Source organism: Dendrobium catenatum, unplaced genomic scaffold (genome assembly GCF_001605985.2).
Source record: "Dendrobium catenatum unplaced genomic scaffold, ASM160598v2 fragScaff_scaffold_689, whole genome shotgun sequence".
Classification (NCBI taxonomy): domain Eukaryota; kingdom Viridiplantae; phylum Streptophyta; class Magnoliopsida; order Asparagales; family Orchidaceae; genus Dendrobium; species Dendrobium catenatum.
In genome coordinates this window covers 20,431-34,380 of record NW_021319151.1, presented here as the reverse complement: position 1 = coordinate 34,380, position 13,950 = coordinate 20,431, and the positions used below count along the sequence as shown (strand labels likewise).

Genomic DNA, 13,950 nt, shown 5'->3' with positions numbered 1-13,950 from the left:
TATATGTGGGCTTATGCCATTGGTTAAATTATTTTGTTTTTAGTTCTTTGCAAGAATGGCCATTTTTAGCTTCATCGTTGAGGAGGGCCTCTTAGTGCGCATCTTCTTAGTTGATGCTCATTGTATGCTTTTTTATTTTATTTTAATGCATTTTCTTTTTGGTTAAAAAAAAAAAAAACACTTCTTAGCCCAAAAAAGCTCGACAATTCCATAGCTCCCACTTGCCACTTGTGTTGTAGAGGATGATGATTAATCAATCATATATGCTTAAACTTGACCTTATGCCTTAATGATATGATAGATCTTAAGTTTCATTAAATACGCAAAAATGAGCTTGAACTTGAACACTAAACATAGGCTTCGTTTGGGATAGCTTTTGTCCATTGCTTTTTTATTGCTTTCATAAATTTTTTGTGCTAGAAAGTTACTGTAGAAAGTAGAAAGAAAGCCATCCCAAACAGAGCCTTAATAAGAGATTGCTGTTGCAGTTGAGTATGGGAGCCGATGATTAATATTATTGCTCTCCAATGTCTATATATGATATACAGTTGAACGTTACTCTACTTCTTATATACTTATTACTTTGTTCCTCACAAATACGTTGAATTCATTTTCTTCGCCATCATATTCCTAATGTTATATTGAATTCATTTACAGATCTAACACTCAAATCTTATATATTTACTTATGCATAATATAATCTCTAAATCATATAAATATTAATTTGCCAATGCTCAAAGGCTTCTAATGAGAGTGGAGATTCATATTTTGCACTTCCACTTCATACAAATAAAACTATACAATAAGAAAATTCTTTATAAAGGCTGAAAAGAACAAAGGGCTCTAACTTTTGAAAGACAGAGAAACATTCAACACTTTGTTGGTCATGCAAAAGTAAGCTACTAAAACTTTCTTTTTAAAGTGATTATTTCAGCTTTGTTACAAAAATATGGATTGGTGCACAGAGTGGCTTATGCTTTTAGAGACAATGCAACACATCTTAAATTATATCAAAGAGATGGTGTTAGCTAATTTAGTTGGTAATTTTGTTTAAATTATTAATAAAATATGTTCGGGTCGAAAAGTGAACCTGATTTTGGACTGAAAATGACCCGTTTAATATTTTTTCTTAAATTATTTTACTTCTTAGTATGTTTTTTTTAATTAATTAATCTAAAATCAATAGTTGACACGGTATAATTTTTTTAATCAGAATGAATTATTAAGTCAGGTTCAGGTCATTCAGATTGCCAATGTGCAGGGTTTAGGTTCACCTTTTGACATGTTTATTTAACCGGACAGTTGGGGTGTCAATTTTTGGTCATGGGTCGGTTTCAGGTTGAACCCATTGACCTGACACTATTCGGGTCAGCCCAAATCCTACCCATTTTTATAAACGGGTAGATTTTTTGGACCAAACACGGCTCTCTTTCAAGTCTGGGTCAACCTGACATGACCCGAATGACCTGGGGTCGACAAAAAATTGCTAGTTTTAGGTCAAAAAACTGGTCAATCTCTGATTTTGAGGTAAAAAAACAGGTCAATATCCGATTTCGGATAAAAAATGGGTTAAAAATGAGTTAATCTTGGGTTTTCAGGTCAAGAACGAGTTTTCGAGTAAAAAAACTGGTCAATTTTGGGTTTCTAGGTCAACCCGAGCTTGATCCAGTTTTTGAAACGATCGATTTGTTGAACCCAAACCCGACCCATTTTGGTTCCGAGTTGACTTTAACCCGAAAATTTTGGGCCGGGTTGGTGTCGGGTTTTTGGGTCGTGTCAAATATTGACACCCCTACCGACCAAGTTTAAGATGATTAGATTCGGAATGGACTTGAACTCCACATGCTAACACAGTTTTACACCCCTAATATCAATAAAACTAAGCTCATAAATTTTGTATAAGTTAAAAAAATAATAATAAAAAAATTGTATAAGTTTAATTATCAAGTCCAGGTAATCACCGTCATTAGTGTCATAGCTATCCTATTTTCTTAGTTTCGATCACTTAAGAATTTCTTCTGAAGTAAGATATAATTTGCACTTTTATTCTCTATATTTTATTTATTTACTTTTGTAAATTTGCATTTTTCATTATTACCCCCTTTTTACAAATTGGTCCTGCCACATACAATTCGTTCCGTTAGGCGGTCCAGCCCGCGCTTATTTTCGCTAGGTTCAGCTCTGAGCGCGAACTAAAATTTCTTAGAATCGGCCTGAACCGGTCCGAAGCTGTCGAGCCCGGTCTACAAATATGAAAACCGGTTCAACCGGAGCCCAACCCGTAAGCCCAGTCAGTCCGTCCCCGTCACACACATCTCCCTTCCAGCATTTCATTAGAAAAACATCTTCTCATAATCGCACAGCTGAATATTTCACCCACCGCGCGTCTCTTAATCGACCGCTCCTCTTATCGAGCCACGTAGCCGAGTCAAAAACAGTTGTTCAAAATAGTGGTTTTTTAAGCAATTCTTTTCGTAATTAAGATGTTAATGCAGGCATCATTGGCGAATAAATACAAACCCATAATACTCCGTAAAAGCCTCTCGGCCCGTATTCTTCCGAAAATCTGGACGACCTCATCGTCCCTCGCTCAACCCTAATCATTTGATTAGTCTATCGCGAGAGGAGCAGAGAAGAAAGGGGAGGAGGGCGGCGCGAATCCTCTTCCATTCACTGCGTTTCCCGCTGCGACGAATTATTGTATTCTCACATCTATCGGTTAGTCGATTCTGCAGATCGATCCGGATCGAAGAAGATTCGGGATGGATCAGCAGGTTGCTATTGCGCTCGGCGCGGATCCCGCGGCGTTTGAGGCGTTGATCTCTCAGTTGATGTCGTCGGGGAACGAGCTGCGGTCGCAGGCGGAGGTTATTTTTAACCTATGTCGCGAGCGCCACCCGGACGCCCTTGGTCTGAAGCTTGCACAAGTCCTGCACTCGTCGCAGTCGCTGGAGATCCGCGCCATGGCGGCCGTGCTCCTCCGTAAGCAGGTCACCTCGTCGTCTGGTGGCGAGTCGGAAGAGTCATCGTCTTACATCTGGTCACGGCTGACCCCCGCCACCCAATCATCTATTAAATCTCTCCTTCTGTCTGCTGTTCAGAGAGAGGAGACGAAGAGCATCGCTAAGAAGCTTTGCGATACCGTCTCTGAGCTTGCTTCCAATCTTCTTCCTGACGATGCGTGGCCGGAGCTGCTTCCTTTCATGTTTCAGGCCGTGACCTCCGACTCTCCGCGGCTTCAGGAATCCGCCTTGCTTATCTTCTCGCAGCTTGCCCAGTATATCGGCGACATACTCCTCCCCCACCTTGGTACTCTTCATTCGGTTTTTCTCAACTCATTGTCCCATCCTATGTCGCCAGATGTACGCATCGCTGCGCTTGGGGCATCGATCAATTTTGTCCAGTGCCTTGAATCTACTTCTGAACGCGAGCAGTTCCAGGACCTCCTTCCTGCCATGATGCTAACTCTTACAGAGGCACTTAATACAGGAAACGAGGCTACCGCCCAGGAAGCTCTTGAGCTTCTCATTGAGCTTGCAGGCACAGAACCCCGGTTTCTCAGGCGCCAGCTGGCAGATGTTGTTGGTTCTATGCTCCAGATCGCTGAAGCTGACCGCCTGGAGGAAGGGACTAGGCATCTTGCTGTGGAGTTTGTGATTACTCTTGCGGAAGCGCGTGAGCGAGCCCCGGGGATGATGAGACGACTGCCCCAATTCATTGGGAGCCTCTTTGCCGTGCTGATGAAGATGTTGCTTGATATTGAGGATGAGCCTGCTTGGCATGGGGCTGAAACTGAGGATGAGGATGCTGGAGAGACGAGTAACTACAGTGTGGGGCAAGAGTGTCTTGATCGACTGTCTATTGCCCTAGGAGGGAACACCATTGTTCCAGTTGCCTCAGAATTGCTTCCGCAGTATTTAGCAGCCCCAGAATGGCAGAAACGTCATGCGGCTCTAATTACTCTTGCACAAATTGCGGAAGGGTGTGCAAAGGTATCAAAATTGAAATAATTTTGTTAATCCTGCAAGGTTATTCGAATTGGCTTGTTTTTATGTGACTAATGCTATTGAGTTTAAATGATCTGTCATCCAATGAGCTTATATTTGATTGACAGCCAACGTTTTCCATAATCTTTAAAGCTCATTTTGGTGTTTTTTTTTTTTCAGGTCATGATTAAGAACTTGGAGCAGATTGTTTCTATGGTACTGAACTCATTTAGAGATCCACATCCTCGTGTACGCTGGGCAGCTATAAATGCTATTGGACAGTTGTCCACAGATTTGGGTCCTGATCTTCAAGTCCTTTATCACCAGCAAGTGCTGCCAGCTCTGGCCTCTGCTATGGATGATTTCCAGAATCCTCGCGTGCAGGCAAGTAGTTCCACAATGCTATCATGTATCGTAACACATCATTTATGTCTTCCTAGGAATTGGGGAAAAAGGGTTGATAAAGCTAACCTGATATAGCTTTGGATGAAGCTTTTGCTAATGCAGATACACATTTTTTTTTTTTGTTATTGTTGCTTCAGTTTAATTATTTTTTGTTAGCTTTACCAATCCATTCTTCTTGTTGTTCTTGTTAAGAGTTGCATTGATGCTTTTTATATTTTTGGTTAGATACCTTGATCACAACTTGAACTGTATATCCATGTAACGGCTTTTCTTCTTTAAAATGTTTAAAGCTTTCCTGTTCGAACTATGACTTTTTGAATGGTCCCATCATACATTTCAAGAAACTTTCTTTCTTTCATCACAAGATTTAGAGGATTTACCATCTTTTTTTAATGTATCAATCTAGGAACTTGAATATACCATGAACTCCTTTGATTCTTGCATTGCCTTTTTTTTAATGTCTACACAAGGAATCACCAATTAAAAAGACCATATTGTCGATCCAGACTTTTAGTAGGAGTCATAATATTCAAATATAAGGTCATATAAGAAAAGTTAATTGGTTCTCATTCCTTTTGCATTGAACATTGGATGGAGCATACTTTTTATTGCTCTAGGATCCAGCTTGGCACTCATGACAACTTTTAAACACAAATATCTTTAATGGTTTGATCGAGGTTAGTAATGTTTAGAATGATCTGCAATCAATTTTTTTTCTCAACATTCACCTAGTTTTTGAGAAATACAATATGGTATATTATACCCTTTTATAATTTTGTGGGAAGAGTATCTTTGGCTACACACTGGTTGAGCTAAACTGGTTTGCTTGATTTCAAAAGCAAGATGAATCATCTATGCTTTTATTATGCTATCATGTACAATAAAAAGTTTGATATACCTATTTTAGTTTAGTGTCATGCAAACAATTTTGTATTTTGAAATAGTTGAGCATTTTGTTATTTTCTTATCTTAATCATGATCAAAATAAATTAGTTTTGTAATAATGTTGAGTTGTGCTTGGTGTTTATGGCAAAGATGATTAGTTTGAACTTGGAGGCTCGAATAGTAGATGTAGTGTATTTTATGGGTTTTGCGCTTAAGTTATGATGTAATTAAAATTTGATCCAACATAGTTATGATATATTGATATGGTGTATATTAGATGATGATAAAAAACAGAAAAAACTATCTCATGGTCATGCTTATACCACTTGTTGGAAAATGGAAACAACAAGAAAGTTTACTTGTAGAAAGATGTTGAATCTAACAATGCACTGACTCGAAGTTCTAAAATTGTTTGAGATTTGGATTAGTACTGATAAATGTTTTTTCTCATAGGCATAAAACTGTCTTTTTAGACCAATTACACAAGTTTCCAACAGCAACTACAAGTGTTGCTTAGTTGTTCACAGTAATGAGTATTATTATAAGTTATTTTTTTTTCAACATAGGAGTACCATTTTTTGCTTAATCTATTTGAGATTTGAGGCACTTCTTTTGTTTCTCTCTTACAGAATCACCTTAACGTTTTTTTTTTTTTGCTAGATTCAATTCGTGTGGCTTAAAATTTTATTATTACTATCTTTCTGGTATCATGTACTTATGTTGGAGCCTTTTTTATTCTTTTCATTTTATTGTTTTATAGGCACATGCTGCTTCAGCAGTACTCAATTTCACTGAGAACTGCACTCCTGATACTTTATCACCTTACTTGGATGGAATTGTTAGCAAATTGCTTGTGTTGCTTCAGGTACCATAAAGTTTTATTTCGGTCATTTCATTTTTAATTATTGCTATTTAGGGAAGATGTTGAAGTCTTTTTTGGTTGTTTCATTTAGAATGGGAAGCAGATGGTGCAAGAAGGAGCATTGACAGCTTTAGCGTCAGTTGCTGATTCATCTCAGGTAATAAAAATCATTAGGGGGATTTTTTTTGTGGGGGGTATTATCTTGAACTTCCTTTGACGTTGCATATTTAAGCAGGAGCACTTCCAAAAATATTATGATGCTGTCATGCCATATCTTAAAGCTATTTTGATGAATGCCACTGACAAGTCAAATAGAATGTTGCGTGCCAAATCCATGGAGTGTATAAGCCTCGTTGGAATGGCTGTGGGCAAGGATAAATTTAGGGATGATGCTAAGCAGGTAATGACAAAATTTTATTTTAGCTTGTAAGGATTGAAGGGTTTTCATACTGAAATGTTTTTCTTATTATGCCTAGGTGCACATGTTAAACTCCACAATTTGCTTGGTCTCTTTATGCTTATTTTTTTTGCAGGTAATGGAAGTGCTGATGTCATTGCAAGGTTCACAATTGGAAAATGACGATCCTATAACTAGCTACATGCTTCAAGTATGTATAAAGGAGGGTAGTATACTTTCCAGTTTTTTACACGGACCATCTCATTGTGTTTAACCTGCTAATCTGTTATATAGGCTTGGGCCAGGCTCTGCAAGTGCCTAGGGCAAGATTTTCTTCCATACATGAATGTTGTCATGCCTCCATTGCTTAAATCTGCTCAACTAAAACCAGATGTCACTATAACATCTGCAGACACAGATGAGGAAATAGATGATTCAGATGATGACAGGTACACAAACTGAAGACCATACAAATTAAAGATAACTTTTGATACTAATTAATACTTACGTATTAGCACTTCTTTGCTTGGATGATCAGTTTGCTAGTTCACTGGGACTGCTTTCTGCATTCACTTTTAACCTGGCTTTGTAGCTTGTTTCAATGAACCTGCAATTGCCCTTTACCCCTCATTTATTCTGCATTTTCTTTGGTATCTTACGATCTTTATTGGCAAAGAATTCGGCAATCATGCATGATAATTAGAAAAGTTCTGCTTCTGTGATACATATATGCCTCAAAGATGCTTATGCTCCAGGCTTTCATGGTTCTCAGTGAGAATTTATTTAAATGCAGCATAGAGACGATCACTCTTGGGGACAAAAGAATCGGGATCCGAACTAGCGTCTTGGAGGAAAAAGCTACAGCTTGTAACATGCTGTGTTGTTATGCTGATGAGCTGAAGGAGGGTTTCTTTCCTTGGATTGATCAGGTCGATACTGAATAAAAATGAAACTGTGTATTTACTTAGTTTAGGGCCTTTACATCAAATAAAAATGTTGAGTGCAACCAAATTGATTGCAGGTTGCTCCCACTTTGGTGCCTCTTCTCAAATTTTATTTTCATGAAGAAGTTCGGAAGGCTTCTGTTTCAGGTATTAATTTTATTCATTTTGCATTCTTTTAATGATTTTGCAAATATAATTACTTTGGTTATCTTTTTATGCAGCTATGCCAGAGCTTCTGAGATCAGCAAAATTAGCAGTGGAGAAGGGGTTGGCTTCTGGTCGAGATGAGTCCTATGTCAAGCAGCTATCGGATTACATTATTCCAGCTTTAGTAGAAGCTCTTCACAAGGTTATCCTGGTTCTTCTCCCATATTTTTGAGTTACGTTTACTTGTATCTATGGTAATTTGGTGTTGATAATTTTCTTTTCTTTTTGACTTTTTTTTTCTAGGAACCTGAGGTTGAAATATGTGCATCTATGCTGGATTCGTTGAATGAATGTGCAGAGGTATGCTCATCATTATTATGTTGCATTGTTTACTGTATGTGCACAGAAGCTATTTTGAATCAACCATTCTGCCATATTTTGTGCATTTATCTTGTCAATGTGTGATTGTCTCTAGTCTGTTTCAAGATCATAGTCTAATGTTTGTAATATTAGTTATGAAATTTCCACCTAAAATCTATTTTTTGTGAATGATATGTGCAATCTTTGGCTTTTAGGCTGCTTCTTTGTTCCAAACCATGTCAACATTTTGTGCCTTTATCTTATCTGCTCTTCTAGCCTGTCTTTCATATTTGCTAAAATATGCCACATGATGGATGGCAAAAATGAAATTTATAATCCCCTTTGAAAGCCATGCCTACGTTTTGGTGCATCTTGCAAATGGGTGGTTGGCATTGGCACTTGATTTTGTACAATGGTATGCCATTCCTTAATTTGCTGAACTATGACTTGGCAAAACATTCCTTAAATTAGCCATGCCATTGTAATATATTTTTTGGTATTGCATTGCTTCCACACCTCTTTTTTTAAAAAATCTGCCACATTTCAATTATTGTTGCTGCAGAAACACAACAAAATGCAAAACCTTTTGCTTGGTCCACTAGTGTGGCTATTGACGAGGAAATTAAAAAGCAGTGGGTTGATCCCTTATAGAGTATTGATGATTCTTATAACATATTACACCAAATCAACATGCCAACATTCTTGTATCAAAGAAAGTCTAAATGCATATGACCTGTTTTGCTAGAAATGCTATCCTTGAACCTTAAATTCTTGGCTCAAGTGAATCCTTGAATACATACTCCACAGATGTGCACAAATGCACCTGAGTTTATCATTTTGTTGCGTGTTGAAAACATTATTTGATTGTCAATGAAATTTTGCTTGATGTGTCGTTTCGGTGATGATGATGGTTGGGATGATTGATTTTTGTTAGCGACTATTATAATATTATTCTAATTTTATTTTTCCATGATATAGAATTACTTCACAATTGTGGAGTGATTGTTTAAGGTAGACATCTATCTTATGGGCTATTGATTGCCCACTGAGGTGAAGAATGAGTTATAAGAGCTACAAATAAACTGAACTGAGTTGAGCAAGACCTAGTGCTAGCTTGAGTTTCTTTTTCAAAATCTGGAATCAAGCTCGAGCTGATTCAAGTATTTGTATTAGCGTTCAAGCTTAGTTCATTGAAAATTAATGTTATTTGATCTTGGTTTGAGCTTGGATTGTTAGCTAGCTAAGCGAGTCTTATCGAACCTATTAACAATCAATACTATTGATCTTCTTGTTAGTTAACTGGACAAGGTTTTCAAGCCTATTAATGAGATACCTAGTGAGCTTAAAAATATGGCATTAGTTATGAAATACTAAATGAAAAACTTGTTAGTCATTTATATATTAGAAAAAAAGCATGAATTTATACAATAAAAATCACTGCCATCCCAGTTTAATGCTTGATGTTGTTAGTCATCTACATTATCTTTCTGACATTTCCAATATATTCTTTAGTTCTTTATGTTAGATATATGCTCATCTTTTTTGTTATCATTTCAATTAATTATATCTTGCCATTTTTATTTATTGAATACAATTGAATACAAGCTTAACATATTTGTTTCTTTTACTATATATATGAACTTACAATTGTTTTATTTATTGTTTATATGCTACACTCCATTATTTCTAAATTGTTGATGAACAATTCAAAAGATAAGTTTCATTATTTCTTAGGTCGACTATTTTAACTGTAAGAAGTAGAATTGATTCATAGAGAATAACATGAAACCTTTAAAATGTTTATAATTTACATATTTTTTTCCTTAAATCAATATTAATCACTTGCACTTGAGTGGCATTTTCTTTTGGCTAGCAAATAGAAAGTTGCAAAGTGGTGAAAGCATTATTCATCAATATCACAACATATAAGGAGAGGGACACTTTTACATAGGGAGATTGTGATCAATTACATTATGAATGGAGGGCTATGCCCTACTAGAGGTATACCAAGCATCTTTAAGGCCCTATCTATTTGGCTGGTTCAATTGATGTCCTATATTGAGCAATTGATTCATTTAAAATTCTTATGAGTGTGAGCTCATATATCTTCTAACATAAGAGTGCACCTAATTATAGCAGATAGGGGCGCTCATCAATTATAGAAGTTGAGAGATCTTTCTAGCCATTAGCATTTTTCCTTGAAATTATATTGTCATTTACATTTCAACTTGTGTATTTAACCGATACTCGTCACTACTAGATAATGTTGTGATAACCTATTGTTGGCCGTGGATGTTGCTATACACATGCCCGATTAGAGTTAAAGATGTTACACATGTATAAGCTTTGTTGACTCTTACTATTGATCATCCAATCTCTTTTGGAGAAGGTTCATAAAGTTATTTTTTAGTTGATTTTGGAGATTCATATTGATTAGGATATTTTTGTATCATACTTTTTTCACATTTTTTGGTTAATTAGTTAAAAAATAATCAGTTTTGGCACTTGTAATGAAAATTTACCCGTTAACCATGTTATTGCCTTACTAAATTGGTGTACATCTTCGTTTTGTTCTTCCATTATTCAGCTCGCTGGGCAGCTTCTTAGTGAGGGTCAGGTTCGATCAATTGTGGATGAACTCAAGCATGTGATAACTGCAAGTTCCACAAGGAAAAGAGAAAGATCTGAGAGGACCAAAGCAGAGGATTTTGATGCGGACGAGGGGGATCTACTCAAAGAAGAAAATGAGCAGGAAGAGGAAGTTTTCAATCAGGTATGTTAATCTAGTACTACTTAGAATTAAGGTTTCCTAATGCAACAAATATTTTTTTGAGTACATTTTCATGCAAAGTAAAGTTGATGATTCATAGATCAGTGGTTATCAAGCACCTCAAAAACTTTCTTTAAATGAAAACATGCAATAGTAGTCTTCAAGCATTAATTGATAATGAAATGGTTGTTAATATTCAAGAATTTTTAATAATAATTTGGAAACAAACAAAATCAGCAAGCAAATATTTAATTTTCACAAAATTAGATTTTGATGCATCAGTTTTGACCAGTACATAAATTGAAATAACAAATTATGCTGAAGGAATATTAAAGTAAAAGAAAAAAAAGAAGAAAAGCTTCACATTGGTGAAAGTATATTACTTTCCACATAATCAGGCTGTTGCATTTATACGCTTGAAGGATCATGCATCTAACTTGCCACATGATTGCTCACAAGATTTAAATTGGAAAGAGAGGGATAGGCACTTAGATAGTAATGTGAATAGCTATGAATAGGGACATGCATAACAATTAACAGGTGTCCCCGCCCATCCATCAATAAATGAAATTTAGTAGCTAATTGTGGAAAATTCAAGAGGAAGCATCAAATTTGATTAGAGAATCTGAATAATTGAGTAAACATCCCATCCTTAAAGAGCATGTAATCATTCAACTGAAACAAGAAATTGTTATAAATATACTACTAAATAATTAACTAAATTTGCCCAACATTTTTTGTCGAGTATAAACTTGCAGATCTCCTTCATATGCTGTTTAAATTTTGATACAGTTCCATCTTGAATACTTTTCAGACATACAATTTGATATTACTTGTCTAGTGATTTAGATCTTGCCTTTGAGTTTCTTTGCAGGTTGGTGACTGTTTGGGCACCTTGATTAAAACCTTTAAAGCTTCTTTCCTGCCATTTTTTGAGGAGATTTCAATCTATGTAACAGCAATGCTGGTGAGTTGAACACATAATAACTATTTTTTTCCTTTGATTGGTGTTACATGCCTTTGCTTCTTGTATGAGATGTACTGATTCTAACATGGATGCTCTCTGTTTAAATGTTTATTATGTTAGTTCCGTTTCTACATATTGTCATGCATATCAAATTGACTTTCCTTGAAGATGGAAAATCTAACGTGCTAGTAGATTTCTTGTTTATTTTATTACAAATGGTGTACTCTGAAACCTATAAAAGCAAAATTATAACTGAATTTGCTCATTTTATCTTTTTTTTCGTAACCATCTTGTTTAGGGCAAAGATAAAACACCCGAGGAAAGAAGAATTGCCATTTGTATTTTTGATGATGTTGCTGAACAATGTCAAGAAACAGACACATAATAACTATTTTTTTCCTTTGATTGGTGTTACATGCCTTTGCTTCTTGTATGAGATGTACTGATTCTAACATGGATGCTCTCTGTTTAAATGTTTATTATGTTAGTTCCGTTTCTACATATTGTCATGCATATCAAATTGACTTTCCTTGAAGATGGAAAATCTAACGTGCTAGTAGATTTCTTGTTTATTTTATTACAAATGGTGTACTCTGAAACCTATAAAATGAAGACAGTTTTTTCCATATTAGGCTTTTTTCCTTTAAATGGGTTATTTCTTGAGGTATGCTCAGAGAGTTGCTAGCAATTAAATGATCGTAGATTGGTTTTGAGAGTGTTATTTATTTTCTATTTGCAGGTTTTACCTGATTTAAATTTGGCCTCTTAATTTATTGGAATAAGTTCAATGACACTTCTTTGTTAATTTTAGTTTCTTATTAATTGGAATAAGTTCAAGGACACTACCTTGTGCACATTTATCATCGGCATTAGCAAATTGAGCTTCAATAGTATTTTAATGTTTGCAGAAATAATAAAATGCAGCAGAATTTTCTTTGAACTGAAATCAGGCATCCATTTATTGTACTTGTTATCCTTATATTTATTTGTCTGAGGGAAAATTGAGCTGGATTCCTAATTTGGTATGCTTTATCGGGTTCATTTTTTTTTAGAAATTTCACTTCCATCGGGATCAAGACCGTTGTAAATATGCATACATCTACTTATTTTATAATAATACATCACACTTGTGGATGCATTTAGGCATTTGTATACATATTAAGTATCTGTATAACTTTCACTGCATGCTTGTGTATGGCGTATGCAATGTTTAGCAAGTCAAACCTAAATTGATCTTCGGCCATGTTGGCCGGCCAGAATTTTTGACCAGAATTTAAATAGATTTTTTTTTGAATTTTTATTTGGTAGGTCTGGATTATGGTGCCAAATATTGGCCCTTAAAAGAGAGGCATAATGCTAAGTTAAGTTTTGTAGAGATGAGGATGCTTAGGTGGATGAGTGGCTTTACCCTTAGAGATAGGATACAAAATGAGCATATACGTGAAAAGGTTGGAGTAGCTCCAGTGGAAGATAAGATTAGAAAGAGCCGCCTTAGATGGTTTGGTCACATTAAATGGAGGCCTGCCGATGACCTGGTTAGGAAAGTTGAGGTATTAGATTTAACTTATGTTAAGAAATGTAGAGGTAGACCTAAAAATACTTGGTTAGAAAATATTAGAAACGATCTTTCTTTGTTAGATTTAAATGATAGTTTGTCTTTTAACAGGACACAATGGCCAAAAAGGATTCATATAGCCGACCCCACGTAGTGCGACAAATTGAGACAAAGGGTTGATGTTGTTGGATTACTAGAACATTGAAACAAATTGATGTGGTAGCATGGAATGGATTAAACTAGACAATGCCCAACCCTAGTTTAAACTTGTTGTGAATGTTCATGCCATACATTGGTAGATTTCACTGCACACTACCTATTGATGTGAAACATAATGCATGGAAACAAGAATTGCTTGGGAATTTTAATATAAGATTGTTAAAGCCTTGGTAGTTATAGAATTAATGCTTACCTGAATTAAATTCTCGGAATTATCAAGTCGAAATTAAGTAAGGCATGTGGTTACAACTAGATTAATGGGACAATATCAAATTGACAACATATAATTAGATAGTAATGTTATGGAGAGAAACAATAATCCACAATTAACAAATAGAACTTTTCACCTTGGGTCTCTCACTCACTCTCTTGTTGGTGGCACTTTAATGGAGGAAGATTGAGATCAACCGAGCGATGCCACTAGGAGACAAATGGCGCACAAAGTGTAGTCCG

At 35.8% G+C, this 13,950-nt stretch overlaps 1 protein-coding gene across 2 annotated transcripts in view; it reads left to right on the top strand.

Annotated features, from left to right (window-relative positions):
• Positions 1–2,536: 2,536 nt before the first annotated feature.
• Positions 2,537–13,950, top strand: part of LOC110105214 (importin-5) — a 15,826-nt gene continuing 4,412 nt past the window's right edge. The window contains exons 1-14 of one of the 2 annotated variants that reach the window (XM_020834612.2): positions 2,537–3,992; positions 4,167–4,370; positions 6,037–6,141; positions 6,230–6,295; positions 6,374–6,538; positions 6,672–6,746; positions 6,830–6,984; positions 7,329–7,464; positions 7,557–7,626; positions 7,701–7,828; positions 7,930–7,986; positions 10,574–10,759; positions 11,631–11,723; positions 12,022–12,115. In XM_020834612.2, the coding sequence (XP_020690271.1) occupies positions 2,763–3,992; positions 4,167–4,370; positions 6,037–6,141; positions 6,230–6,295; positions 6,374–6,538; positions 6,672–6,746; positions 6,830–6,984; positions 7,329–7,464; positions 7,557–7,626; positions 7,701–7,828; positions 7,930–7,986; positions 10,574–10,759; positions 11,631–11,723; positions 12,022–12,108 (2,757 nt within the window). In that variant the 5' untranslated portion in view covers positions 2,537–2,762 and the 3' untranslated portion in view covers positions 12,109–12,115. Of the gene's footprint in view, positions 3,993–4,166; positions 4,371–6,036; positions 6,142–6,229; positions 6,296–6,373; positions 6,539–6,671; positions 6,747–6,829; positions 6,985–7,328; positions 7,465–7,556; positions 7,627–7,700; positions 7,829–7,929; positions 7,987–10,573; positions 10,760–11,630; positions 11,724–12,021; positions 12,116–13,950 lie in introns of those variants that run through there. The other variant, XM_020834613.2, reaches the window with a different exon arrangement.